General features: G+C 50.3%; 1 protein-coding gene across 2 annotated transcripts in view; it reads right to left on the reverse strand.

Moving 5' to 3' along the window:
- DNAJC6 (DnaJ heat shock protein family (Hsp40) member C6) overlaps positions 1-27788 on the reverse strand; it is a 42375-nt gene that overhangs the window by 6667 nt on the left and 7920 nt on the right. The window contains exons 1-15 of one of the 2 annotated variants that reach the window (XM_066555359.1): positions 26653-26836; positions 14968-15118; positions 14172-14221; positions 13930-14078; positions 10387-10509; positions 8290-8423; positions 6873-7067; positions 6042-6159; positions 5419-5498; positions 5054-5247; positions 4876-4956; positions 3766-4248; positions 1781-1933; positions 943-1011; positions 198-332 (exon numbers count right to left, since the gene is read on the reverse strand). In XM_066555359.1, the coding sequence (XP_066411456.1) occupies positions 198-332; positions 943-1011; positions 1781-1933; positions 3766-4248; positions 4876-4956; positions 5054-5247; positions 5419-5498; positions 6042-6159; positions 6873-7067; positions 8290-8423; positions 10387-10509; positions 13930-14078; positions 14172-14221; positions 14968-15118; positions 26653-26836 (2299 nt within the window). Of the gene's footprint in view, positions 1-197; positions 333-942; positions 1012-1780; positions 1934-3765; positions 4249-4875; positions 4957-5053; positions 5248-5418; positions 5499-6041; positions 6160-6872; positions 7068-8289; positions 8424-10386; positions 10510-13929; positions 14079-14171; positions 14222-14967; positions 15119-26652; positions 26837-27788 lie in introns of those variants that run through there. The other variant, XM_066555360.1, reaches the window with a different exon arrangement.

Here is a 27788-nt window from a genome sequence, read left to right on the forward strand (position 1 = left end):
TTTTGACCAGGGATCAGGAAAAGCAGGGATTTGTGAGAGTTTACAGAGAGTCAGGCAGAAGGAAAGCCTGGCAGCAGCACTGGCATGCAGGTGGTTGTGGGGCTGAGAGGCCCCACACATACCAGGCTGCTCAGCTTATTTCTCTAAAAGAATGCTGGTAATTTATTATTTTCCTTTTTTTGATAGGGGATGCAAACCTGCTAAACTTGCTCCAAGACTTCCCAGATCAGCAAATGGATCCAGTGTTTGGGGTTTAGCCTGATGAGTGGGAGTGCTGTGGAGGGATCCTGTAGGACTGGTGGCAGCAGACTTACTTCCCATTCCTAAACCACCTTAAAAAGAAAAGAAAAAAAAACACATATAAGAGAAAAAAGAACATTTTTCCTTCTGTTTGACATTTTTCCTCCTGTTTGATATGAGTGCAGCTCTTCCCCAGTGCTCAGCCACATATTAGAAGTCTGCTATTAAATTGAGTGTACCATTGTCGGGTTCCTCAGCAGCCTCAGACTTGTTGCACTCCCACTCCCAATTAGGAACAGCAGCAGGAATGTTCCCAGACTGTCTGCACTGCCAGAGGAATTGTGACATGTGCATATATTTTAAGATCTGGAAGCCTTCAGGAAGCAACTTTGGGAGACCATGCACACTCTCCCAAGATCAGAAAGAACCATGCAATCATTTAGTGGCATCCTGGGAATGCACAGCACTCCCCAGATTTTTCCCATGGCTCTTCATGGGATGAAACAACCTCTGGACACCATCACCTCACCAGTCCTGCTCTGGGCTCTTGAGGAAACAAACCCAGATTTTTTTTAATATGGAAATCTTTAGGGGGAACCTGTTCTTTGCAGTCACTGGCAGCATTTCCCCTCTGCCTCTCCCCTCTCAGAGCTCCCTAAAGGTATTTTTTTTGCTAACCACCATGAATTTTATGGCACATACCTGCTTTGTTGGGCCAGTCCCAACCACTGGAAACATCTGGCTGGATGGAAACCGTTGGAGTGCTTGAAGCTAAAGGGAATGACTGATATCAGTATCTCAAAGCAGTCCAGCAAAACCAGCACAGCCCAGTGCCCACCAGGAGCCACTGGGAACCCACAAAGTCCCAGAACCTCACGTGGGAGGTTCTCCCCATGGCAGGGAGCAGGAACTGGATGGTCTTTAAGATCCCTTCCAGCCTTCCAGGGAGATACTCCCAGGGAGCATTTGTTAGATGATCAGGCACAAACAAATCCATGAGTGAACGTGTTTCAGACAGGCTAACACCTTACATTTTGGGGTGAGAAGGAGAAAATTAGGGAACTTTTAAATAAATAGAAGAAAATTCCTTCTCTTCAGTCAAATTCAGCTGTGAATTTGGTCAGGGTTACTATTGGAGCTGAAGAAAGCTGGTAAAAGCCTGCAACTAAAATCACCAAAGGATGTGTGTTTTCTCTAAATATGGCTGTGTTCAGTGCAATTAATAGTAGTTTGCTTCAAAGTCGACCTCATAATCACAGGAATATGAGGGCAGACATTCTTCATGGCCTCTTTTTTATTTATATAAATAGCCTATTAATTAAGTCTCAGACCTGATCAAAACTCAGCTCATCCCACCACACTTCAGATGCTGAATATACTTTAAGTCCAGAGACAAAAAGCTCTTTCCTGTTTCGTGGGGTTTCTGTGGTTTGGAGTCATTTTATGGGAATCATCACTTTGTACTTAATGGTTCCATTTCTATTTCAAAGCAACATTTTGCATTCCTTTAAACACCCTGGAAGAGGCTCCCCTTTCTTACCCATGTGAAAGGGATCACTGTGCACAGTTGGTGAAGGGCTTCTTGTGGCTTGAAGGAAAGGATCCCCAGGGGCAGCTGATGAGCCAAGGAAGGAGCCCAGGAGGTCTGGACCAGTTTGCTTGGGGCTGCTTCCAAAAGGATCAAAGGCAGTGGCTGTAAAAACATATTTGAGGAAACGAAATCATGAACTTGCAGCAAGAATGTGCTTGAGGGTAAGGGAATGCTGTTGGGAGAGGAAATCTGATACCTGCAGGTAAAAAAGAGGAGACAGACTGGGACTGTGGGGGAGCAACTGGAGAGCATCAATATCCCAAATTCTGGGCACCTAAAGAGCCCCACAGCTTGGCCATGGCAACAAACTGAGCCCATCTCTCATTTCCTAAGAGAGGCTGAATTTAGAGCCAGCAAAGTGAGTGTTGAAGTACTCAGACACTTCAGGTGGAGTTTTAACTGCCAGGAGAGGGTGGCAGACAGTCTGGAGCTTGGCATTACTGCCCTGGTGCAATTCCTGCCATTCCTGCTTCCTCTTATGATAATTCCAGGCTGGCAGAGGTTATCCATGTTGGGGGAAAAGGCACTTTTAGAAACAGCTTCAGAACATAATGGATATCTTTCCTACATCACTTATTACAAAACTCCAGTTCTTCCCAAACTGTTTTTGATCAGTTTGTTCAGTCATCTCTCTTCCTTGTAAAACCCCAACAAACTCAACCAAAAGAAAGTTGAGTTTGTTGGGGTTTTACATGGAAGACTTACCAAAAGACTCCTATGAAATTGCTCAGATTCTTGTCAACAAATTTAAGGTTAAAAGCATCCTGAAAGGTACAATCCCTAGAAGCTCTGCACTGTAGTAATGATGCTACTCATTACTTATGTTACTCAGTCACTACTCTTCACTCATTTCCCAAGCTCTTATCCTTGTTTTTCTGACTTGGCACAATTGAGCTGTGTGATTCTGGCTCTGCAGAGCTCCTAAATCCCTAAATCTTTTCCTGATCTGTTGCTGCGCCTCTGTTGTGATGTGTCTGCAAAACCTGCCCCGAGTGAGAGCTCTCAGACCGAGCCTACAGCAAGAGAAACCTTCTACAGGTACAAGTGACCAATTTCTTCCACTGAAGCTTGGATTCTTCTCTCTCTCTGCACTTGCCCTGCTTCATCCTTCAAAAGATCCCTCTCCCTAATATCCATCCAACCACTCCTGCAGCCTGGTCTTGGAACAGACAGAAATTAATTCTCTATTTCCTAGTCCAGATCCCTCTCACAGCTCCAAACCCCCTAAGTAATAAGAGGAATTCAATTCATGGTGCTGTAGGTCCACCCAAACCCCCAGAGGAGTTTTTGTAAAACTCATGTGCACCACTGGACTCATAATGAGAGCAAAACTGAGGCTCTGCAGTGGTTGTTGGTGTGAGGAGCCTCCAAACCACTGGGCGTGCTCCAGTAGGGACTGGTTTGGTGAGGACCAGCCTGGAGCAGAGGAGCTGCTTGGGGCCTCTTGGGATCCCCTACATGAAAGGGAGGTAGCCAAGATCCCCCAGAGGGATCCTCCAAGCCCAAGTCCCCCCCTTTGGGGGGATGCAGTTCATTATATCATCAATTTCACCAAAACTTCTGCTCTTCATTACAGTCAATGCTGCTTTAATCTTCTGAAGGTAATGCCAACAAATAACGATTGTCATTAATATCAAACTGTTGGAAGTTTTTGCTCTGTTTCCTTGATACATGGATGTTTCAAGATGTTATCTTAACTTCCTCAAACACTTATTGCTGATATATTGGTGGTATAATGTGAATTTACTGATTTTTATGATAAGCATTTGTCTTGGTTTGAAAAGACAGGTATCTGCTAAGGAAAGCAGGAGCCTCCCCTAAAGTGGAAAATGCAAACACCCTCCCTTCGAATTGTTATAATTTTGATTTTCAAACCAAGACAGCATTATTTATGGAGTATTGCTATTATATTTTTCTAATAAAGCCACCATTACCTTCTCCTACCCTCGGGGATGGGGACGGGGATGCCGAAGCTGCCGAGCGCCGCGGGGTCGACTGCACAGATCCAGGTGCCCCCACGTGGAAAACCTCCTCAGCAGCAGCAGCAGCAGCAGCTCCAGCAGCTCCAGCAGCTCCAGCAGCTCCAGCAGGGCTCGGGGAGCTCGGCCCTCCGACCCCAAACAAATCATTCAGCAGGTCAGAGTTAGAGGGGGCAGCGCTGGGCTGCGAGGGAAAGCTCTTGCTCATGGGGCTGCCATCCAGGCCCAGCAGGTCCACGTCTTCAGGGGGAGGTGCTGCTGGAGGCTCCTGCTGCTTTTTGCTGTGTTTGGGTGTCCCGTGGGGCTTGTCACCGCTGGCATTACTGTGCTGACTGGAAAGGGACAAGAGTTCGTCATCTGACTGTTCGCTTTCCTCATGCACCAACGCTGCTCGATCCTCTGAGGTGGGGTGAGAGCTACTTTTGTCAGATTTCTGATCTAAATGATGATTGAAAATAAAATTAGGCAGCTGTTAGTTTGGTCATCACAAAGGTCCCGTAAAAATCAGCTTACAAGCAGAACAGAAGGCTGAGAATAGCACAGCAGCATTTGGCTAAAATAATTTTGCTTTTTAAAATAAAAACTGGTGAATTTCTTCCCCTAAAGGGTTTTGCAGCCCTGGCACAGCTGGGGTCCCCATCCACGGGGGATGTGGCAGTTGGGGACGTGGTCAGTGGTGGCCTTGGCAGTGCTGAGGGATGGTTGGACTTGATGACCCTAAAGGCCTTTTCCAACATAAATGATCCCGTGATTCCTTTGCCAAAATGAACCTATATTTTCTCATCAAGGCTTATTTATTTCAAGTTTTAGCATGAAGGAGGCCTTGGGTGAAGGTTCACCCTAGAAGTGTGTCAACAATGGTCCCACAGAGCACAATTTGAAGAGGAAGGAAAGGAATTGAGTAGGAAAGGAATTCCCACTCCATGGCAACACCAGGGTGTGCCCAGCTCTGTGATCTAATGCTACAGTGGGGTCCCTCAGCCTCACTCCAGCTCCAGCCAGGGGAACAGGAGTTGTTTGTGTTCTTTGGAGCAGATTTGACTCTGAAGACCAAGCCTTGCCTACCTTGCCAGCTGAGAGAGGAGAAGAATGCACTCTGCCCAACGTTCCTGATGTTATCCTGGGGGGAATCCGTGGCACCTCTGCCTGCAGCACAGAGCACCAGAGAGGTGGAATGAAACAAAACCCAGCTCAGCATGAAGAAATCAGTCATGGGAAGGCAATAAATCCATGCAGCCCTTACCTGCCAAAGCAAGAGTGTCCTGGTGCTCCTGGTGGGAGGAGAAGAGAATGGAGGGATTGATGTCTTTTGTTGTGAAGTTCTCCCATGGGGGAGTTAATTCAGTTTGTCTGTCTGCAGACTGTATTTCTATGTCCAGTATAACATGAAAGAGCTGAGGATATTTGTCTGGAGAGTCACAGGCATCCAGCTCAGGCCTAAAGGGGACAAGAGTGGTCCAGTTGAAAAGGGAAGAATATTTCTGGAAAGCTATAAAAAGGCTTTCAGTACATTCAGGCTTTTCATATTTCATCTGTGACTGTTCTCCCTCAGCCTTCATCAGGCTTTTATGCATCAGGTTTGATTAATGTTCAGCTTCAAACACTCACTTGGTGAATTTGAGAGTGGTTGTTCCCAGGGCTATGAATCCAGTGTGAAATTGAATTTGGAATATTTGTGTGTTGGTCATCTGAAAAGAAAAAAAAAACAGAGAGAACCAGACTGAACAAGGGCTTAAATACAGGAGTTAGTTAATTCTACCCTAATCTTAATGGCTGCATAACTGAATTCATTCTGCTTGCTCTGCAGGCAATATTCCTTTCTCAATATTCCCAAATATTCCAAATATTTCTATCTGCCTTCAACGCTGCTGCTGCAGCCTCTGTACAGCAGAAAACCTTCAGGAACTGGCTTTCTTTCCCTGCTTCTCTTTATTTCTGGGATCTACTCATCAGTTTTGCAGTGAAATTAAGCTGTTCCTACTGAATACATTGGAGCAACAGGTTTGTGTTCCAAAAAATATAAAACCATTTCACTTGGAGTAGAGGCCTCAGGGAAATGTCATCTACACAGCAGAGGGCACAAGAATGACTGGAGAGGAGGAAAATATTCACTGCCCACTCTGCAACTTGAATATTTAAGTCCATCCTCAAGGAAATAGTAAATGGGGAATAGATTCCATGTTTAGGCAGCTCTTAGCTCCCCACACAAGAGAAGAGAAAGCAGCTCCTACTTTGGCTTGGAGGCGTCCCCCGATGGTGGATCTCATGTGGTAGACAGAGACAACAACATCTCCATGGACAGTGGCTCCCAGTGGGATCAGCACCTTCCCTTCCTGCACGCGGTATTCTCTTGGAGGGGAACAGCAGGAAAGCCAGGGTCAGGCTCCCTCCCACCACATCAAAGGTCTCACCTCCCTCAGGCCAAGCAAGGAGGAGCATTCAATGCTCTGCTTGGTTAGAACAGAAATATTCCACAGGGGGAACCAACAGAGCACTGGATGATCTCTAGGAAGGTATCCACTTCTTGCCAACCTCAGATCCTGATGTCTGAGCAGTTATCGCAATCCTGCAAACCCCAGATCCTGATGTCTGGGGTTATCCCATTCCTGCAAACCTCAGATCCTGATGTCTGAGCAGTTATCCCAATCCTGCAAACCCCAGATCCTGATGTCTGGGGTTATCCCATTCCTGCCAACCTTAGATCCTGATGTCTGTGATTATCCCATTCCTGCAAACCTCAGATCCTGATGCCTGTGGTTATCCCACCCCTGACAACCTCAGATCCTGATGTCTGTGCAGTTGTCCCACCCCTGCCAGGCTCAGATCCCAATGTCTGAGCAGTTATCCCACTCCTGCCAGGCTCAGATCCCGATGTCTGAGCAGTTATCCCATTCATGCCAACCTCAGCCTCCGTCTGGCCATTTATTTCAACCCCAGGCACTAACTCTCAGTGAATATCTCCATTGATCAGCAGCCAGGCCATGACTGCAGCTCAGCTATCCCCAGCAAAGTGGAAGTGGCTGCATGCAGCTGCTGAGGGAGGCAGGGGCCCCAGGACTCACTTCATCCTCTCGTACTCCTGGGAGGTGGTGAGGATCCTGGTCTCTCCGCTCAGGATGTCGCAGAAGGGCCGGCAGCCGTTGCGCTGCTTGTTGAAGCAGGGGACGGGGCTGAGGGTGACTGACTTGATCGTGAGTGGTTTGCAGTGGGGGATGACAGGTTTGTCTGCTATTAGGTCACAAATGTACCCTATGTACCTGCAGGCAGAGAAAACCAGGGCTGAAACCTCCATTTCTTTCATTTCATGCTCAAAATCTGCCTCGAAATCCAGCAGCAGTGCCGTTCTTTTGGAGACTCAGGACTGGAGTTTCCATCCAGTGCTCCAACATCCCTGCAGCTGGCACAGAGCCTGCACTGGCAGTGCTGTTTCTGTGAGGGTGCAGCTGGCACAGAGCCTGCACTGGCAGTGCTGTTCCTGTGAGGATGCAGCTGGCACAGAGCCTGCACTGGCAGTGCTGTTTCTCTAAGGATGCAGCTGGCACAGAGCCTGCACTGGCAGTGCTGTTTCTGTGAGGATGCAGCTGGCACAGAGCCTGCACTGGCAGTGCTGTTCCTGTGAGGGTGCAGCTGGCACAGAGCCTGCACTGGCAGTGCTGTTCCTGTGAGGGTGCAGCTGGCACAGAGCCTGCACTGGCAGTGCTGTTTCTGCAGGGATGCAGCTGGCACAGAGCCTGCACTGGCAGTGCTGTTCCTCTGAGGGTGCAGCTGGCACAGAGCCTGCACTGGCAGTGCTGTTTCTGCAGGGATGCAGCTGGCACAGAGCCTGCACTGGCACTGCTGTTTCTGCAGGGATGCAGCTGGCACAGAGCCTGCACTGGCAGTGCTGTTTCTCTAAGGATGCAGCTGGCACAGAGCCTGCACTGGCAGTGCTGTTCCTGTGAGGATGCAGCTGGCACAGAGCCTGCACTGGCAGTGCTGTTTCTGCAGGGATGCAGCTGGCACAGAGCCTGCACTGGCAGTGCTGTTCCTGTGAGGATGCAGCTGGCACAGGAGAGAGATTCCCTTGGGCCCTGTTAACCACAGGTTCAGCATGGGGTGGTTGGGTTGGAAGGACCTTTAGCAGTGATTTAATCCCACACTCTCAGTGAGCAGAGACACCTCAAATAAAGGAATAATTCAGGCTGGGAGATCTGAAGGTCACCTGCTCTCTGCTCAGAGCAGGAGCAGCTTCACAGCTCCATCTCAGAACTTGGTTTTGTGCTGGGGGTGAGACCCCACTGGGGATCTCCAAGGAAAGAAATCCCAAATCCCAGAGCTGCTCTGGGCAAGCTCTTCCAGCACCTGCTCCCTGCTCATCTCTGAGGCACACTGGGATCTGGACACCTGGCTGAGCCTAGGGGCCAAAGCACACCTGCCAGGGCTTTGGGCAGCTTTGAGCAGCAGGGATGAAGCTCACAGTGCTGAGCCAGGGTACTGTACCTCCTGTGAGATGGCCACAGTACAATTCCAGGTCTCTTTGTGTTCAGCAGCTGCACAGCAGGGCCAGGATGAGAGAAGAGGTGACAGAAACAGAACATTGCACTGACCAGAACTGCTGAGGCTGCACGGCCGTCCTGGCAAGGAAAGGGGCAGAGAGGAAAAACTGTGAGTACCAGAAAGATCCTTTAAATTCCAGCTCTCCACTCCTCCTGAAACCACAACATATGATTTATCCAGAAAAACTAGGATTGAGACCACAAGATGATGAGCAATTTTGAGTTCTGTGTCATTTGTTCAACACCCAGGACTTCAGTGAACAAAGCTAAGATAAAATCCAGGCAGCAGCCAAAGCTGAGGGTGGTTTACACTTGTTTGGAAAGCCCACAAGAACATTCTGGCTGCAAATGTTGGTGTTTCATGGCTGCTCCCCAGATGTAATTCTGTAATTATTTCAAACATAGGCCTGGAAGTGACCACAGGGGTCAGAGTGCACTCATCCTACAGTTGCAGGCAGTCCTCCAATAGAAATTTATCCTGGAAAAGGATAAACAAACAAAAAATCCAGCCCCAGGCTCCTTCACCCCAACACCTCCACAGCTCTGATTGCTCCTGATGGGGTTTTTTAAGGTGGTTATGGGGGAAAGTTTGCTGAGTCACATTGATAGATCAAAAATGTAGGAAGAGCAGGAGAAAATCAATGCATTCTCAGTGCCCTGGGCTCCTGATATACACCCTGCACTATCCCTAATTGCTCCAAATCCCTTTGAACACTTCCAGGGATGAGGAATCCACAGCTCCTCAAGGTCTCACCACTCTCCCTCCTTGCAATTGGTTTTTCAGGCCCCCTTTAGGCATTCCAGCCATTTTCTGTAGGATTTTCTGTACTGGAGCTGATCCAGGCCCCAAGAACCTGCTGACATGAACAGGCTGTTTGCTTCTTTCCAAGTTTAGCCCCTGCCAGTTGTTTCTGGCAAGATCTCTCAGGTTCATATAAACCAAGTGGGTTTCTGCAGCCTTGTTAGAAAGTGTTGGAAAGGACTCCCTGTCCTTTATCACATTATCCTGATATCCGTTGCTCAAAGGACAGGAAAGGAATTGGATTTTTGAGTTGGATTTCCAGGATTGGAGGCATCAAGTGCATCCTTCTCTGTTTGAAGGGAATTGACATCTCTGGCTGTGCTGTGAGAGGCAGAAATGCCAGGCTCACATGGGAGCTCTGTGCAGTTTGGGATCAGTCATTTCCTCCACTCCTCCCAGTTTGTGCTGATCAGGGCTGACAGCCTCCTGGTTTAATTTAGGCTCCAGGAGCAAAGCAGAACTCTGCTTTGGGGCATTGCTGTCAACGGGAAAGGTTGCATGGAGTAAATTAGGAGTGATCCAGGATCACACCACCCTCACACAGTGCAGCATTGCCCAGTGCTGAGTAATCCCTCTGGGGGCTTCCTTCAGCCAGGCCTGACCTCTCCTGATGGCAGGAGACTGCAACAGTCTCAATTTCACAGCTCCACAGAATTCCCAGCTCTGTGGTTTCTGCCCAGTTTCCAGCCCCATTCAGTCCAAAGGCTGCATTTTCTCCTGTGACTACTCAGATTAAAGTGCAAATCACAGAATCACAGAATGGTCTGTGTTGGGAGGAACCTTAAAGCCCATCCAGTGCCACCCCTGCTATGGACAGGGACACCTTCCACTGCTCCAGGCTGCTCCAAGACCTGTCCAGCCTGGCCTTGGGCACTGCCAGGGATCCAGGGGCAGCCACAGCTGCTCTGGGCACCCTGGCCAAGTCACAGCAAGCTGGCAGCTCTTGGGTGAAACTCAAGCCTTTCTCCTCGAGAATGATTTTGACCTCTCTTGCTTTGCATTCCTGCTTCTCATTCAGTCATTCTCTTCCACCTGAGCTTTGGGTGATGATGTCCTTTACTCTGGGTCATTCCCATCCCATCCCATCCCATCCCATCCCATCCCATCCCATCCCATCCCATCCCCTCCATCCCCTCCTCTTCCAGGAGCTGTCCCCAGGCTGTCCCCAGCCTGCAGGCACTCCAGGAGCAGTGGGAGCTGGCAGTGCCAGCTGTGGCTGGCTGCTGTGGGTGCACTCACCATGCAGTGGATGACACAGACGTTTTTGGGGTTCTGCTGCAGCCAGTTGTGCATGTTCTTGCAGACAGCGTAGAGGTTGTGCAGGCTGGGCGCCTGCCGCACGGGCCAGCTGCACTCAGACACCTGCAGGGATGGCAGCAGCACACAAACAGCTTTGTGGGAGCACTAAACCAGCCCTGCCCTGCTAATTCTCCCTGCCAAGACACCTACTTGTCCTTTACAACCCGGAGTTATGTGCTGGAATCCTACTCCACCTCTCCTGGCGCGTGACTCCGCCGTGCCTCCCATGGGTTATGAGGAGGCAGACAAAAAAGCTTTCTCCATGCAATGACATTGGGCTGATGTGTTGTTCCTGAGTGCACATTTTTCAAAATTTACATTTCACATCAGATTATCTGGAGGGGCTCTTTTAGAACGTTCCAGTCTCACCTCAATTTCTAAAGCCTTTGTACAACGTGTCCCTAAAAACTGCTCTGATTTGCACAGGGCACTGAGCATCTGTTGTTCTGAGTCCTTCTCTGGCACAGGATCTCCAAGCCCTGTGTGACAGATATTAAACTGATGAAAGGGAAAGTTCTGTTCAAAAAAATAAATCCTATCTAAGTATGTTAATGTATGAGCCAGAAAAATGAATGGCTCCTTAGAGCTGAAACCCCACAAATCTTAAAGTGTGTCTGGTTCCTATTCCTCAGTGTGCTGCTTCTGGGTCAGTCCTCGCAGTCCCAAGCAGCACATCAACGTCAAATAGCCCTCAACAGACATCTCCCTTTCATCTGGTTCTAATTGAAATGTCTCTTTTTTAAAAGGCATTTCTGGCCAGAAGAAATTTAAAGGAGGAATGTCCTAAGGCTTGTCCTCAGCTGAAGAATTGGTTCTCTCTCTCTCTCTCAGCTGACATTTGGCTGCTGCTCAATGGGAATGGGGAAGGAAGGAGATGATTTGCCCAGATGTTCTTAAACAGCCACATGATCCCCAGAACTGTTTCATCTCTCAGAGGAAGGAAATGCTCCAGGTTTTATAAAACTTGCACTGCAGGTTCTGTCTGACACCTGCACAACATCTTGGAGCAGAAACAGGCACCCAGATTCCAGCCAGAGCCCTGCCAGGCTGTGCTGTGTCCAGCAAGGATCCCAAAGGCTCCCATGGGATGCAGGGCCAGGCCAAGCTGGCAAATTCCATTTTTGTCTCACAGCAAGTAGGATATTTATCTGATTGCTTCTTAGATCTCTGAAAGTTTTGGCTTCCAGAATATCCAGATGTGGCTTTGTGTTGTAGAAGCCACTGAACAGATCAAGCAGTGCTCAAAGTCTGGAGAGCAGGGAGTGACCATTCCCTATTTACCCTCTCCACCTTCTCCTGTCTCCAGAGTTTCTTTCATTCCTTCTGTTGTACATCCTTGGTTTCCCCTGTTACAATTCCTGCAGTGACCCCTCCACTGACAGTCCTCAGAGCAGACCTCCCTGCCATGCATCTGGAAAAGCCATTATCACTTCTCTAGTAAATAATATACATTTCCCACCAGTCCATAATTACATATTTCCATTGCCTCTAATTACACATCTGCCTGATGGTTCACAATTAGGAAATTAAATGTGTGCTTGGTGTTTCTGTCAAACAGAACCTCACCAGCACTCAGCACAGACAACCCTGGGGAAAAGCCACTGGAATTCTCCAGCTCTGGGAATAAGCACTCAGCACTTGTTTGATTTTAGCAGCAGGGACCCACAAGGGCCTTTGAGGTTTGGGTTTGTTTCGTGCCAGATTTGTGTTCTGTGGTGTGAAACTGCTCTCCTCTCCTGCTGGGGACACAGAGGGGACAAGGGAGCACGGCCAGGTCTCTGCTCAGAGTCACACTCTGAGTGGGGTGGAAGGGACCCTGAAGATCATCTTGTTCACACCCCGCTGCCTTCCACTATCCCAGGGTGCTCCCAGCTCTATCCTTGGACACTTCCAACTTTGGGCAAAGCCTTTCCCAGTGGCTCAGCACCCTCCCAGTGCCCTCTGCTCCTCGTCAGGCTGGGCAGCTGGGGCTTGCTGACCCACTCAGCCACAGCAAGGCAGGGAAATGGCCCAGCAGGACACGAATTCACCTCCCTCCTGTGTCACCACGCAGCACAGTGACCCACTTGGATCCTAGGAGCAGAAAGTTTTAAAGAAAGCAGGGACTGAAAAGCTTTTCCTGTCAAAGAACCAGTGTGTATCTCAGTGCAGCTCAGCTGACATCCTCATACCAGCAGAAATCTCACTGGGGTTTCACCTCCTTGAGAGCCCTTTAGTATTTTTGCAAGATGTACAAAGCTCAGCCTGGTAATTATTTCATGTTTTGTGTTGTTCACCCTTCTTTCTAACAAAAAATACTTGGAATCAGAACTTCCCAGCCCATAAACTGAAACCACAATATTTTAATAAAAGATCATTTTATTTTCTTCCTGTGTGAGTCAAGGCAATGGTTCCAAAGCACCGAGCTGTCCTTTGAGAGTGGCATTAAAGTCACTTGTTAAAGTGTTGGGCAGGGTGGGAGAAAATTCCAGGGATTCAGGAATTATGGCCAGCTCACACAGCAATAGATCTTTAATGCTGGGCTTTCAGAAGTAGGTAAATTTTTCTCCACCCAAAAACAGCATCAGTGGTGCACCAAAATCAATCAAGACTGAAGATTCTGAGCTCTTAATATCTCTTAATTAGTCTTCCCTGTTCATTTACTCATTTTTGAAGTCTGGTTACTGATGGCCACAGAGAAATTTGCTTTAAGTGTCAGTGAGTGGTTTCTGGTGATCAGAATTACTGAAGATAAATTTCAGCTACACCTCAAATTAAAACTAAATTAGCCTTAGGTTAGATTCATTTACCCTGACTGAGAGTTAAGCCTGACAAGTGCTGCTGCCTTTTGGGCTGAAGGCACCAAAAAGTTAGAAACTAAAAAAAAAACAGAACACAACACCAAAACACAGCACTCCCTTGTGGGAGAGGGAAATAACAGGAAGTTTTCAGAAAGATTAAATCTAATCTTGCATTTCAGCAGCAGCATTTCATAGAGATTTCCTCTAAAAGCCATAAATGAAGCAGAGCCTCGCAGTGCTCCCTGATGCTGCTCTGGTTTTAGAGAGGGAAACTGGGCCAGGCAGTGCAGGTGGCTTTTTAAAGTCACAAGAGCCAAAATGCCCCTCAGATCCCCTTTCCATCCTGACCTTTGCCTGCTTGATTAAAGCCCAACTGCAAGAAAATCATCTCCCTCCTTCTATTGGTAATTTCTTCCAAAAGCTTTTCATTTTATTCTTTCCCTGCAGCAGCTCCAACACTCTGTAGGAGTGGTTTATTCTCTGATTTATTCTTTATTTCTCTGCAGCCACTCCATGCAATGCCTTTCACTCTCCCAGCCTCCTCACATGAACATTATCCCTGAACTTTCCAGCTCTTTCATCCCTGTGCTCCCAGCTAAAACTCCCGAACCCACCTCTAACTCCTAAATCCCCTTCAATTGTGGGTCCAAGAGGAGCTGCTGCCCCTTTCCCTGGGGAATTTGCTCCCATGGAAGGCACTCACCCTGTTGTGGAACTTGGCACTGCGATAATATTTGGGTGACAAGTTGAACACCGTGTAGTGGTCGGGGTGCCTGGAGTCCAGGAACGTCCTGACATCCTCAATGTGGTTCCTGAACCCCAGCTCCACGCCCTCAGCAGGAAAAGACATCACTGCCAAAGCAAGGAGAGGCCAGCATCAGTGGGGTGGGTGGAATTCTGGGCTTTGGGATTCCGCTACAGGTTGTGTTTCTCCACAGTGCTTACCTATGATCCTTGAGGTAATGTAGGAAATATCCAGCTCTCCCTTGGTGTAACTAAGAGACAAAGCAGGGGACGGAATTTAGGCACTTCAGCAGCACGTTAGGAGTGTTTGCCCAGAAAAAAAATCTACTTATCACACGAGGAAAAATCATCTTAAAATTAATTCTTGAGATGCAGACAGTGACCCAGCCTCCCCCTCTCCACATGCAATTAACTGGATACAAAACCGGTAAGAAAGGTCCCTTTTCCCTTTTGTCATTAATTTTTAGTGCCAGTTTCCAAGAGAAATCTCCAGCAGTTTGCACTTTGCAGATCCCTCATACCCTCCGGGGTCTTGCATTAAATTTCCTTAATTTCCTGTAGCCCCCAATTCCATGGAGGGGGACAACACCAGGAGAGTCCTCAAAGCAAAGTCACCTCAGCCTCTCTTCCATGCCAAGGTGGATTTAGGGATGGGAACATCAGCAAGCACAGCAGAGAGAGGCATCAACACCAGTGACAAAATAAATATTCAAGTGGTGGTTCACTGGAAAGATCCCACAGGGAATCCTCCAGGAACCGGAGACCAGGTGCTCCACTTTCACTGGCATTTCCCAGATTTCAGGGTGCTGATGCTCACTATGAGCTCACATTGTTTTACTTGGGTTTTCCCCACTTCCTTGAGGCCAAACCCCAATTATGAGACAGAACCAAAGAAATTATTTGGGATTTTCCCCTTTCCTCAATCCCTGCGAGCTGTGCTGTGCTCACTCAGTGGGACCAGCAGCTCCTGGTTTTTCCTGCTTCAGGTGCACTGTACCTGGCCACAGACTGCATGACCTTGGAGGAGGTGTCCTTCAGGGTGTCCTTCAGGTTGTCCTTCAGGTTGCTGAAGAGCCTCCCTGCTCCTCCCTTCACCATGTCCAGCAGGCCTCCCCCGTAGCTGGACTCCATGTCTGGTGACGAGGCACCTTCAACACAGCAAAACCAAAAATTACAACACAAGAAAGCCAAAAGTTACAACATAACAAAGCCAAAAATTACAACAAAAGCAAAGCCATCGTCATTGGTTTGGAACAAGCCCCAACAACCCCTCTGCTCTGTCCATACCAAGCAGGTGCCCATGAGGTGCTGTGTGTCAGGCATGAGGAAAAGTGGTTTTCCTCCTCCAAGGGGTGAGGGATGGCTCCTTCCTGCCAGCTGGGCTCAGATCTCCCAGCACTGCGTGCAGGCTGAGTGGTCAGTCTCAGCACAGGGAGGACAACAGGGTAAAAGATCTAAACTGGGGCTTGAACTGCGTGATCTGAGCACCAGCCAGGGGTGCCCAGGTGGCCAAGAGGCCATTGGCACCTGGGCTGTGGCAGAGTTGGGTGGCAGCAGGAGCAGGGAAGGGATTGTGCCCCTGTGCTGGGCTCTGGGGAGGGCACACCTCCAGGGCTGTGGCCAGTTTGGGGTCCCTCAGGACAAAACTGACCCTGAGGGGCTGGAGCGTGTCCAGGGAAGGGAAAAGGGCTGGGAGAGGGTCTGGAGCCCCAGGAAAGGCTGAGGGAGCTGGGCAGGGGCTGGAGAATCCCTGAGGGAGCTGGGCAGGGGCTGCAGAATCCCTGAGGGAGCTGGGCAGGGGCTGCAGAATCCCTGAGGGAGCTGGGCAGGGGCTGCAGAATCCCTGAGGAGCCGGGCAGGGGCTCAGCCTGGAGCAAAGGAGGCTCAGGGGGCCCTTGTGGCTCTGCACAGCTCCTGCCAGGAGGGCACAGCCGGGGGGGTCGGGCTCTGCTCCAGGGCACAGGGACAGGAGCAGAGGGAACGGCCCCAGGCTGGGCCAGGGCAGCTCAGGGTGGGCACAGCAGGAATTCCCCCATGGAAAGGGGGCTCAGGCACTGGAACTGCCCAGGGAGGGTTGGAGTGCCCATCCCTGGAGGTGTCCAGGCCTTCCTGAGTGCCAGGGTGGGCATCAGGCACAGCTTGGACTCTGCTCTGGGAGGGCTTTTCCAACCTAATTCATTCTGGGATTCTGTGATCTTCAAATTTCCTTCCAACCAAAGCCATCCTATGGTTTGAAACTCCCTCACCTCCAACTCAACCCAACCCAGCTGATTTTCTTCTCACAAGCAAGAACCACCTCCTCAGGAGTGAGAAAAAGACTCTTCCCATCCCCTGGGACATCCCTCACAGGGCCCCTTCAGGGCCACCCTCCCAGCTGACTGAAGGCTGTCCAACCCAAATTGTTCTATAATTCCATGATAAAATGATAATTTAACTGCAAAAGCACTCCCCACTGTCAGGCAGCCTCACCCATGGTGAGCCACCCATAAATCCTGAAACTGGAGATTCCATTGGGAAGGTGATGCTGCTCTGATCCACAGCACCTGACCCAGGTCCTAGACTGGTAAAATTAGAGGCCACCTCTCCTCTACCCTCTGTTTTAGAACACAAGATGGCTCCTCGAGGCACAGGAACATTTCTTTTGCCAAACTTTCTGTGAGCATGATTTAAAAAAAAAAAAAAGGAAAAAAGGAAAAAATCAAAGAAGCTTGTTGGCTTCCAAGCATGGAATCTGTGTTTGATCTCCCCTCAAAAAGTTTGTTTTCATGTTATTCTGTGCTGGGAGAGCCAGGGCTGGAAGGAGGAGATGTTCAAAAGGGGCTTTTAGTTCTGCAGGTCAGCTTTTAAAGAAAAGCAAGGCAGAGAAGTGGTAGCTTGGAACAGGGAAAAGGGGACAAAGGATCAGAGGTTCAACAGCACTGGGCAAATTCTTACAGCTGGAAATGCTGTAGGAGAGCAACAGAAGGCTCTGAGAATGTGGAAAACTTAAAATCTTTAGAAATCAATCTGAAGAGAGAGATTGAGAGAAGAGAGAGAGGAGAAACAGAGAGAAGGAGACCTTCACTGTATTTCTAAGAGAAGCAGCAGGAATCGATTCCAGGTTTCCTGTGTCCCCTAAAGCAGAGAATCAGAAAAGATGGCTGAGGAAGAAATGGCTCCCACTGCCACAGGGCAGGGATGGATGGGATATTGGGGAGGAATTGTTCCCTGGGAGGGTGGGGAGAGCCTGGAATAGAATTCCCAGAGCAGCTGTGGCTGCCCCTGGATCCCTGCAGTGTCCAAAGCCAGGTTGGACCATCCTGTGTTCAGAATAAACCTCCAGCAGTCACCAATGCCAGAATCCCAGAATCCCTAAATCCCAAAATCCCAGAATCCCAGAATCACTGAGTTGGAAGAGACCTTCAAGATCATTGAGTCCAACCCAGCCCCAACACCTCAACTAAACCCTGGCACCCAGTGCCACATCCAGGCTTTTTTTAAACACCATTCCAGAACTTTATCACCTTTCTGGAAAAAACTTTTTCCTAACATCCAACCTAAATTTCTCTTGGTGCAGCTCGAGGCTGTGTGCTCTGGCTGTGTCAGTGCTGCTGGAGAAAGAGCCCAGCCCCAGCTGAGCACAGGCACCTTTCAGGAGCTGTGAGAGTGAGGAGGGCAGAGCAACAACCTCCTTCCAAAACTGTAATATGTCAGGTGGGAGCCTTCCTGCCATGGCCACCCTCAGCAGTGAGAGTTCAGCTGAGGGAGCCCCTGCTGACAGCACCAGCCTGGTGTTGGACAGGATGGGAGCTGGAGGGTGTGGAAATCTTAATAAAAGCACTTAAGTGCTGCTTTTACAGAGGATCAGGAGATGGATGTGCAGGAGAACTTCTCCTCCCAAGGCAGAGAGAGCTTTGGAAGAGAGCAGTGATCCAGGGGAGCTCAGAGGGATGTACTCACTACTGGAGTAGCTGAGGGTGGCAAAACCATCAATGTCTGGATTAGCCAGGCCAGAAAACTCATTCCTACCCAGGGAAAGGGAAAGAAACCACAAATCCAGAGGGGAAATACCCCCTCCTGCTGTCCCCTGCAGTGCCACGAGCAGTGTTTGTGCTTATTCTCAACAACCAAACACTTTCAGACCAACCCTGCTTTCAGTGTGGGGGTTTGGAGGCAGAAATGGGAGAGTGGAACAGGTGTGGCCTGGAGTGATGGGGACATTTTGGCCCCTGCAGCCAGAGGTGCCCCAGAGTGACCAGCAGCAGAGGGTCACACCCTGCCACCAGCTGAGGGAGGTGCTCGCTGCTGGAATTCCAGATTTGGAATCTTTCCCTGCAAAATCTGCACTGCTGGAGATCCTGTCTGCCTGGGGAGGTCCCTGAGCATCCCCCCCCCAAGCACAGGGCCTGGATTCCAGCTCTCCTGAGAGCCCAGGGGGAGCCAGCCGACATTTAGCAGGCATTTCAGACTCTGTCAGTCTGGGGATTTGTGCTGATGAAGCAACTCTGAGCCTCGGAGAGGGGAGGTGCAAGGAAGATGCCTGGAAATTGAGGCTCAGCAGAGAAGTGCTGCCTTTCCCAGGTCACTTAGCAGGAGTGAACAGACCCTTTCTGCCTGGAAAGGGCAGACAAAAAGCAGACATGAAACCATAGGAAAGGAAGCAGGTTTCCTTCAGGCTGCCCAGATTTTGTGTAATAATATCTTCAGTGTCAAATGAGGGGGTTTATTTTTGCTCAGGGAGCTGCTGCCTGTGCTTTTGTTAGAGGTGGAGTGAGGAAGGATCTAAATATTCCCTGTTCCTCATAATGGAATCACAGAATGCTTTGGGATCTGAAAGACCATCTCATTCCACATAGAAAAGCATTAAAGCTTCATCTCCCACCTTCCCCCAAAAAATAGGTTTGGGAGTTTTAAATCCCCTCTGACTTCTCTTCCAGTGGTACCACAAGAGCCTGGCACTACAATGGGAAAAAATGTGTTTGTTCCTGTGTTTGTGTCCCAAATTCCCCAACTCTAGATGTTTTTTTCTGCTTGTTGCAGCCTTCTCCCTCCCCACAAGGTATTTTCTGGGGGAAAGAAAGGGGTTTTTGCTTGTTTTATCCCCTAAGATAAAGGTGGAGGCTGCCCTGTGCCTGGGCAGAAATGGCCCTTTTAAAGTTCCCTGCACTGAAAGGAGTCAAGCCACTGTTGTTGTGGCTTCAGCAACAAAGCCTGGATTGTTTTTAAGGAACACTCAGCAAAAAAAAAAGCTGCTTTTTGTGGCTCTCCCCCCCAGCAGGCAGCAGAGCTCACGTTCCTCCCCCAGGCAGCTCTCCCAGCAAAGGCTGCCTCGTGTGGGACGTGCTTTCCCACCAGCCTGCAGGGAGCAAAGCCAGGCTGCTACAACTCCAGCATCACTCTGACATGGTTCCCACTCCTGGGAGGGTCTGCAGGGCAGGAGGAGCAGCCCTGGAGCAGAAATTCCTGCTACAGCTGGGTTGGAGCATCCCTTAAAGGGTTTCCCATGGCTGGAGGGGTGTTGGGTGCAGAGCAGAGACTCCACATCCCTGGGTACCCTCAGCATCCCAGCTCCTGCTGTTCCCCACAGTCCATCTTGCAGAGGATTGCAAAGAGGAATTTCACCTTCCCTGCCCAGGGAAGGGTGGCAGGAGCTCCTAAAAGCAAATCCCTGGGCAGTGGCTCCTCTGCACCCAGTGATAATCAATATCTGAGATATTATCAAAATCAATATCAGAGACCTGAGGGCTTCACCTGCCAGCTGGGCTTGGAACAACCTGGGGTGGTGGAATGTGGGCTTGGATTGAGATGGGCTTCACAATCCCTCCCAACCCAAACCATCTGTGATTCTCTGGTTCTAACGGTGTTTTAAGGGCACAAAATCACATCTTGAAACCCAAACCTTCCCTCCAGCACATATCCTTCATCTGGACAGCTGAGCTTTACCACATTTCAGCCAAGACTAAACCATCAATGCTGTTATAGGCACTTGCATCCTGTCTTGGATCAGACACAGCCCAAGTGTCAGAATCACTGGCTGATGGTTTGGGACAGAAATCACCAGCAGCAGAGGCAACTAAAACAGTGATAAAGGGGCATTCACAGAGAAAACCTTGAAGAAATTACTTGGGGAGTTCCTAAGACTCACACACACCCCAAACACTGATTATTTTTTACCTAATTTTTTGCTACCAGTCCCATCTGTCTCCTCCTCCACTGTCCCAGATTCCTGGTAGAGTTAGGTTCCCTATGAGGCTGAGCACACTTAAAGTGTTATTCCATAAAAATAAGCAGAAAAGCACGTGCAGAGCAGAAGAGGCTCTGCTCATTTGATAAAATGAGTGCTGAGACCCCCAAGCCCAGGTTTCACTCATCCTGACACTTCCACTGTCCCAGGCTGCTCCAAGCCCCATCCTGGGACACTGCCAGGGATCCAGGGGCAGCCACAGCTTCTCTGGGAACCCTGTGCCAGGGCCTGCCCACCCTGCCAGCCAGGAATTCCTTCCCAATATCCATCCAACCCTTCCCTCTGGGATTTTCCAGATACTCCCTCTTCTCCTGTCACTCCAGGCCCTCATCTAAAGGGTAAAACCATGATTCTCTCCTAAGCAGACAATCATGAGGCACAGAAGCATCCCCAGCACTAAGATATCTTCAATAATTTATTCAGCTGAGCAGGGAGTTGTTGCTTATGAGGTTGTTTTGGGGGTTTTTTTACTGCAGATTTCCAGCAGTTCACTGGTACTGCCCCATCCAGGCCTTTGCCTGGAGGAGAAGGCAAATGCCTCAGAACAGGGGAGGTTTAGGTTGGATATTGGGAAAATTTCTTCCCCAAAAGTCTTGTCCAGCCCTGGCAGGAGACATCCCTGGAAAGAGTTAAAAAACCATTTAAAAGTTGGTCTGAGAGGGCTTTTCCAACCTGAGCAATTCCATAATTCTGTGTTTCTGTTGGACAACAAAGAGTCCCAACAAAGGACCTCCTGTGGGAAGCACTCGGAGCCTCTGGCAGCAAACTTTGGGGTAGGGAACTCAAGAACCTCTTTTTGTGCTTTGCTGGGATAAAACTCCAGAACTAACATTGCATGAGCCCAAGGCTTTTTATCCAAAGGTTTGTTTGAGGCTGCTTAAATGCAAACTTAATGGAAAGAATTAAGGTTCTTCATGGAAAGAATTAAGCTTTGCTCTTTCTGCTTTTGCTGGAGAAATGGAAACTGAGGAGTGCAGCTTGCACCAAAAACATGGAGGATTTCCACAAAGAGGGGGCTTTACTCCGTGTTTTTTAGCAGAATAGTAATATTGAGTGGGGAGGGGGGGATTACCACCCAGTGCTTGCCAGATTTGTTTAATTTGTTAAAAATTTCCCCTCATGAAACTCATCTTCATCAAGGCCCGACAGCGAGCCACCAGGCCGGAGCGTAAAATCTGTCTTTGGAGTTGATGGACATTCTCTGTGCTTCTCCCCCCTGTCAAAACAACTGAGAAAAGACAAAACTCCTGCCAACACCCAATCGTTCAAGTGTCCAAAACACACCAAGCAAACAAAGGAGCCATTAAACAGAACCTCCCCGTTTGAAAAGTCAGTGAGGGGGGAACACAGGCCAACATTGTCAGGCCAGGCCTTTGTCCCCGTGCCAGTGACATGGAGATGTCTCTCTTCTGACTCAGAGACAAGGAATCACCAGACCACAAGACATTATGTTTGCAAGTGTAAAACAGCTCAAGAAATCTCAAGTTCACCGCTTGCAGTTTCTTTCAGAGGCTTTTTCTTGGTGGTTACTCTGCCTGAGGAAGCACAGAGCACAAGCAAGTCCATGCCCCAACTCTTTAGAAGCTCTTTTCTATCTTATCTAGATCATAAACACCACAGAACAGCATAGAAAGGGTTTTTTTTCCTTTCATAACAACTATCCTTGCTGTTACTTTTGCATCTTATTTCCTAGAACCTCTTTTTTCAATGCTCAGCCAGCTGCTAAGAAAGCAGAATTGAATGCCACAGCAAAAACCCAAATAAATTGGCTTCTTCAAAATTCTGCCTGGTTCTCATCTTGAGAGCACTTGCAGCAACTTAAAAAGGAAGAGACAGAAGCAGCTCTGGGTAGATGCCTTTCTTGGAATCTGGTTTTATAACTCGTGGTGTTTTGTGTCCTGTGAGGTTCAGCCCAGGTCTCTCTTGGAACCTCCCCTTATCCATTTCCAAACCTCCATCTCAAGTTGGGGCATTTTCAGGAGGAATAACAGGAGCACAGAGGCCCCACTGGAGTTGTGTGCTGTGATCCTGCAGCATTCCACAGAATTTCCCAGCACACAGATCTCCCATCCCTGTGCTTGGGATGGTCCAGAGGAGCCCCAGAGCTGCTGCAGGGCTGGAGCCAGGCTGAGAGAGCTGGGGGTGCTCACCTGGAGAGGAGAAGGATCCAGGGAGAGCTCAGAGCCCCTGGCAGGGCCTGGAGGGGCTCCAGGAGAGGGACTGGGGACAGGGGATGGAGGAACAGGACACAGGGAACGGCTCCCAGTGCCAGAGGGCAGGGATGGACGGGATATTGGGAATGAATTCCTTCCTGGGAGGGTGGGCAGACCCTGGCACAGGGTGCCCAGAGAAATTGGAAGTGTCCAAGGCCAGGTTGGATGGGGTTTGGAGCAGCCTGGGACAGTGGGAGGTGTCCCTGCCCATGGCAGGGGTGACACTGAATGAGCTTTAAGGTCCTTTCCATCCCAAACCATTTCAGGATTCTGTTCAGGACTCAGCTGACCCCTCTGTGCCAGCTCCCTGCCATCCATGAGGAGCTCCTGCCTTCCAGCAGCAACCCTGGGCTTCTGCTTCCTGGCTTTTGATTCTTTTCTCTTTTCACTCTGAGCAACACCAGTCCAAAAAAAAATATTAAGCCAATAATCAGAAGCACTTGGGAGCTGGAGCAAAGCTGCAGCCACTGATTATTTTCCTTGCAGAAGGTGTTTATGAGGCTGCAAATCTGCATTAGGAGAGGATGCTTGAAGATCTAATACTTTGCATTAGTCTAAGGAAATTAATAGAAAAACCAAACAGGAGCCCAGTTCCTCAGCTCATGGGAGCTGGTGACAGCAAACACAGCCCTGTTAGTGAAACCAGCAGCAATTTGCCCCAGAGCTGCCAGTGCTTTGCCTTTAGCACAAACCCTCAGCCATCCAACATGTGGAATTGCTCACTGGTGACCCACACACAAATATGCCACAGAGCAAAGGGCATTTCCCTGTGCCCAGGTGCAGAAGAAATCCAATATGAGGGGAAAGAAGAGAAAGCTTTGATTGTTCAGCTTTTTAACTTCACTGGAAATGGTCTTCAGCTGCAGCAGAGCTGGGGCAGCAGGAGCAGGGCAGTGCCTGTCCCAGTCCCCCTGTCCTGGGGGCACTTTTGGGCCCCTCAGGACAAGGACATGGAGGGGCTGGAGCATGTCCAGGGAAGGGAATGGAGCTGGGGAAGGGTCTGGAGCCCCAGGAGAGGCTGAGGGAGCTGGGCAGGGGCTGAGCCTGGAGCAAAGGAGGCTCAGGGGGCCCTTGTGGCTCTGCACAGCCCCTGCCAGGAGGGCACAGCCGGGGGGGTCGGGCTCTGCTCCAGGGCACAGGGACAGGAGCAGAGGGAATGGCCCCAGGCTGGGCCAGGGAGGTTTGGATTGGATATTTGGGGAAAATTTCTTCCCAGAATGGGTTTTTCCATCCCTGCAGGGATTTAAAAGCCCTGCGGATGTGGCACTTGGGGACATGGGCAGTGCTGGCCTCAGCATGGTTGGACTGGATGACCTGAGAGAAATTTTCCAGACCTGATGATCCCATGGTTGTCTGTTCAGCTCCCCACAAGACAGACAGACAAACCAGTGTCCCAGTGTCCCCCACCACTGGTGGCACTGGGCTCTCCCCCCAGACTGCTCCCCTCCTCCACTGCAAACAGCAGCTGCTCTGCCCCACAGGAAACCATCACTGAAAATCAGGGAAAAAAAAGAAAAAAGGACATAAGGAGCTTGGATGTGGCCAGGGCACCTCAAGGGTTTCACTTTCAGGGTCTGACACTGAATTCCACAGACCACAGGTCCCCCTGTCCCAGCAAAACCCAGCAGCACAGTCTTTTCCCTGAGATGGATTTTACCCCACCCTTCTCCTTCTGAGGAATTCAGATCTCTTTTCCCACCTGAACTATTCTCAACCACTGCCCACCTTGGGAGTTTCAACTTTGGCATCATTGGGAGGAATCTGAAATATTTATAATACCAATATTTTCTCTACTAAAAAAAAAAAAAAATGCACAGAAGTTGGTGGTGTTTTTTCCTTGTTCCTTTAAGCCAAAATCCCAAGCACCTCATTTTCCTGTCTGTGTCTTACACTGCTCCCTAATCCTTGTCCCCAATTATCCATCTGCAGCCTGTGTGAAAGATAAATCATGTCCCCCAGTTCAGGAGCAACTTCAATCACCAAATCACTCGGAATCACAAGCACACCTGAGGGGTGGATTTGGTTCTTTAAGCTGCTGTAATTTCATAGTTGGCAAAGAAAAATGGCTTTGCAGTGAGCTGGGAGAAATTAGGAATTTATCAGCCTGAAGTGCTCAGATGAACAAGAGAGATACAAGTGTGGAGTTTCGATTTGGAACAGAGCATCGCAAGCAACACAGAAAATTTTAAAATTTTGTTTTGAAACAACCACCAAACAGCCCTTCTTAAATAAAGAGGTTATTGAAAAAATAACCTATAAATAAAATTCAAGGGCCACATTAAGACCTGAGGTTTTTTGCTGCTCAAGTGCCAGGTGTGTTGCTCAGAGCACCTGTAAAATTGAGGCAGGGAGAGGGAATTGAAAGGAGAAAACTCTGGCTGAGACAGATCCCTTAAAAATCAGCTCCCAAATCCCAGAGCCAGCCCTTGATCCAGCCCATGTGTTTGGGAAGAACATCCTGGAAACTGGTAGAGGCCATTAATACAATTTAATGCTCTGGGCTAGAATCAGAGGAGCTGCAGAGTGGAAATGGCTGAATATTGCAGAAAACCTGTAAATAAAGGCATTGTCTGGCTGCCCATGAGCAGGGCCTTTTTTGGTTTTTTGTTTGTTTGTTTGTTTGTTTGTTTTTGCTCAGCAAAACCAGAGAACCAAATTGAGCTGCACTCAAATGATAGCCCAGGATGAGGCTGGATAGGAGCCCCACACCTGCCTGGGAGCCACCACCACCTCCCACTGCCCCTCTGCTCCCTGGCCTGGCAGGAAATTCATCCAGGCAATGGCCTTGATGATAGACATTAACCTGCCTGCAGCATCTCACCATCCCAGCAGCTGCCAGGACCCAAATCACTGTAGCACAGCAGCCCACTGTGAGGAAGGAGCTGCTGGCACAGCCTGTGATTATGAGCAATTGCAGCAGAGATGTTGTAGCAGCAAATTCAGAGATGTTTCTGAAGTTTGGGAGCAAAGTAAGTTAGAGAAAAACAAACACCAGCCTTAAAGAAGACTTGGAAGCAAATTCAGATGGCAAAAGGGAAGAGGAAAACATGACTGAAAGTGTTCAAGGAGGAGGGACAGGGCTGGAGCAACCTGGGACAGTGGGAGGTGTCCCTGCCCATGGCAGGGGTGGCGTTTTAAGGTCCCTTTAACCCAAACCATTCTGGGATTCTATGACTCTTGTTACATCCGAAAAAATGGGGGGAAAAAAACCAAGGATAAGTCTCTCCCTGCCCAAGCCCAGCCATGGCGCATTAGGGTTTTTTTTTCCCTCAAAAAGAGGTTACCAGGTTAAAAAAAGAGGCTGTATCTGAAGTGCTTGTGGGGTGCCTCTGGCCCAACCCTGTCCTTCCTGGAACATGCAAGTGTTTTCCTTGGGAATTACAGTGATGGGCCAAGGAGTAAAGGGTTCAAACTGAAATAGGGGAAATTTGGGTCAGATTTACGGACGGAATTGCTCCCTGGGAGGGTGGGCAGGCCCTGGCACAGGGTTCCCAGAGCAGCTGTGGCTGTCCCTGGATCCCTGGCAATGCCCAGGGCTGGGTTGGAGCACCCATGGCAGGGTTGGAATGGGATGAGATTTCAGGTCCTTCCAAACCAAACCATTCCATGACTCTGTGATTCTGTGCTGTAACACTACCCTGGCATGGGTGGCCATGAACCTGGTCCCTCCCAAACACCCAGGGTGTTTCCCTGGCACCACTCTGAGCTCCACAAGTTCCTGCAAAGGCTATGCCTGCTCCTGGAGGTGGGCACAGGTGAGGAACCAGAACCAGAGGGGTCCCTTCAAAGCATGGCCACTCTCCCCACTCCTGGTTAGCCAGGCAAATTTGAACCTTTCGAGGTGAAGAGCTCTCTATCCCATTACCGGCCATAAAGACCATCTGCTCCCTTACTCCCTGATTAAAAAAAAATGGTGCACGCTGCACATCATCCATCAGAATTAATCCAACTCACTTTGATGAGTGCCTTTTAGCGGGGTGGGGGAGACGGGAAAAAAACCAAAAAAACCTCAGGACAATTCTGGGCATCCAGCCCGTGGTGGGGAGGGGGAAACATCCCGGAGCGCTCCATCCATTTTGCCTCCTGCTTCGCACGCTTCATCTCCGGGAGCGGGGGGCTCCGGAGCCAGCCCCGAGCAGCCCGCGGCGCTGCCGCCTCCATCCCGGCGCGCCCGGACAAAGGGCCGCTATTGTCCCCGCGGCCCCGGAGCCCTGCCGGGAGCGGCCCGGCGCCCGCCCCGCCGTACCTGAGCTGTCCATGGTGCTGCTGCCGTCGGCGCGGGGCTGCGGCTGCTGCTGCTGCTGCTGCCGCCCGGGGCTCCGGCCGGGCCCCGCGCCGGCCCCGCCGCGCTCAGCGCCGCTGTCCACGAGCTGCAAGGATTCATAGCCGTCACTGCCGGGCTTTTTCCGGTAGCTCCCGAGCAGGCTCATGGGCGAGCCGGGCGGGCGAGCGGCTCCGGCGCCGCGGCCGGGAGGGAGGGAGGGAGGGAGGCAGGGAGGAGGGATGGAGGAGGGATGGAGGGACGGAGGGAGGGCACGGCGAGCGCTCCGGCCGCCCCGAGGGGAGGGGAAGGGCGGGCCCGCAGCGCGGCCGCCCCCCCGCAGCCGCCGGAAGCGGGCGGGGAGGACGCGGCAGCGGGAGCATCCCGGGGCTGCCAGCCCGGAGCGCTGCCTCCGCACCCATTCCTTCTGCCGGCCCTGCCTTCCGGCACGGAGCCCTCTCCTCCCGCCGCCCCAGGGCTGCCTGCGCGGCCGGGAGAGGCTGAGCGACACCGAGATGTCGGTGGCACGGCACGGGAAGGCGCGGTCCTGCCAAGGTCACCGCCTCGGGGGCTGGCACTGCCCGCTCTGCAGCCTGCGGGAGGACGGCTGGCGCAGCACTCCTGCACCGAGCCCCCAAAACCCTGAGGAGCATCCCTGGGCCGCTGGAACGCCCCGCTGGGCGTGGGCGGGCACCCAGCAGCTGATCCCGGTGGGAGGATGGAGCAGCATCCCAAACCTGGCTTGTGCCACCGCTGCTCTGGCTCCCAGCAGTGCCACCGACTGCTAAAGCCGTTTTTGTTGTTGTCACCCGTCTATTTTTAGCTGTTCCCATGAAAACAGACTCGGGACCAAGCAGAGCGTGGCCCTGAGCGAGTGATGAGCTGTGCCTTGCTCAGATGCAGTTCTCAGCCAGGCCTTGAACATCCTAATTTCATTTTGCATGGAACAGAGGAACCCAGGGATGCTCCAAAGGAAATGAGCACTATTAAACTCTTCTAAGTTGATTTCTTTGTAATTTAAGGAACACTAAAGGCAAAAGGAAGCCCTAACAAAGAGGCATGAGCATGCCTTTGATCTCTGGCTGAAAGGAAAGTTCTCTGCTCAAAAAATAGCCCAGCTT

This window comes from Molothrus aeneus, chromosome 9, assembly GCF_037042795.1.
Source record: "Molothrus aeneus isolate 106 chromosome 9, BPBGC_Maene_1.0, whole genome shotgun sequence".
NCBI classification, from domain to species: Eukaryota; Metazoa; Chordata; class Aves; order Passeriformes; family Icteridae; genus Molothrus; species Molothrus aeneus.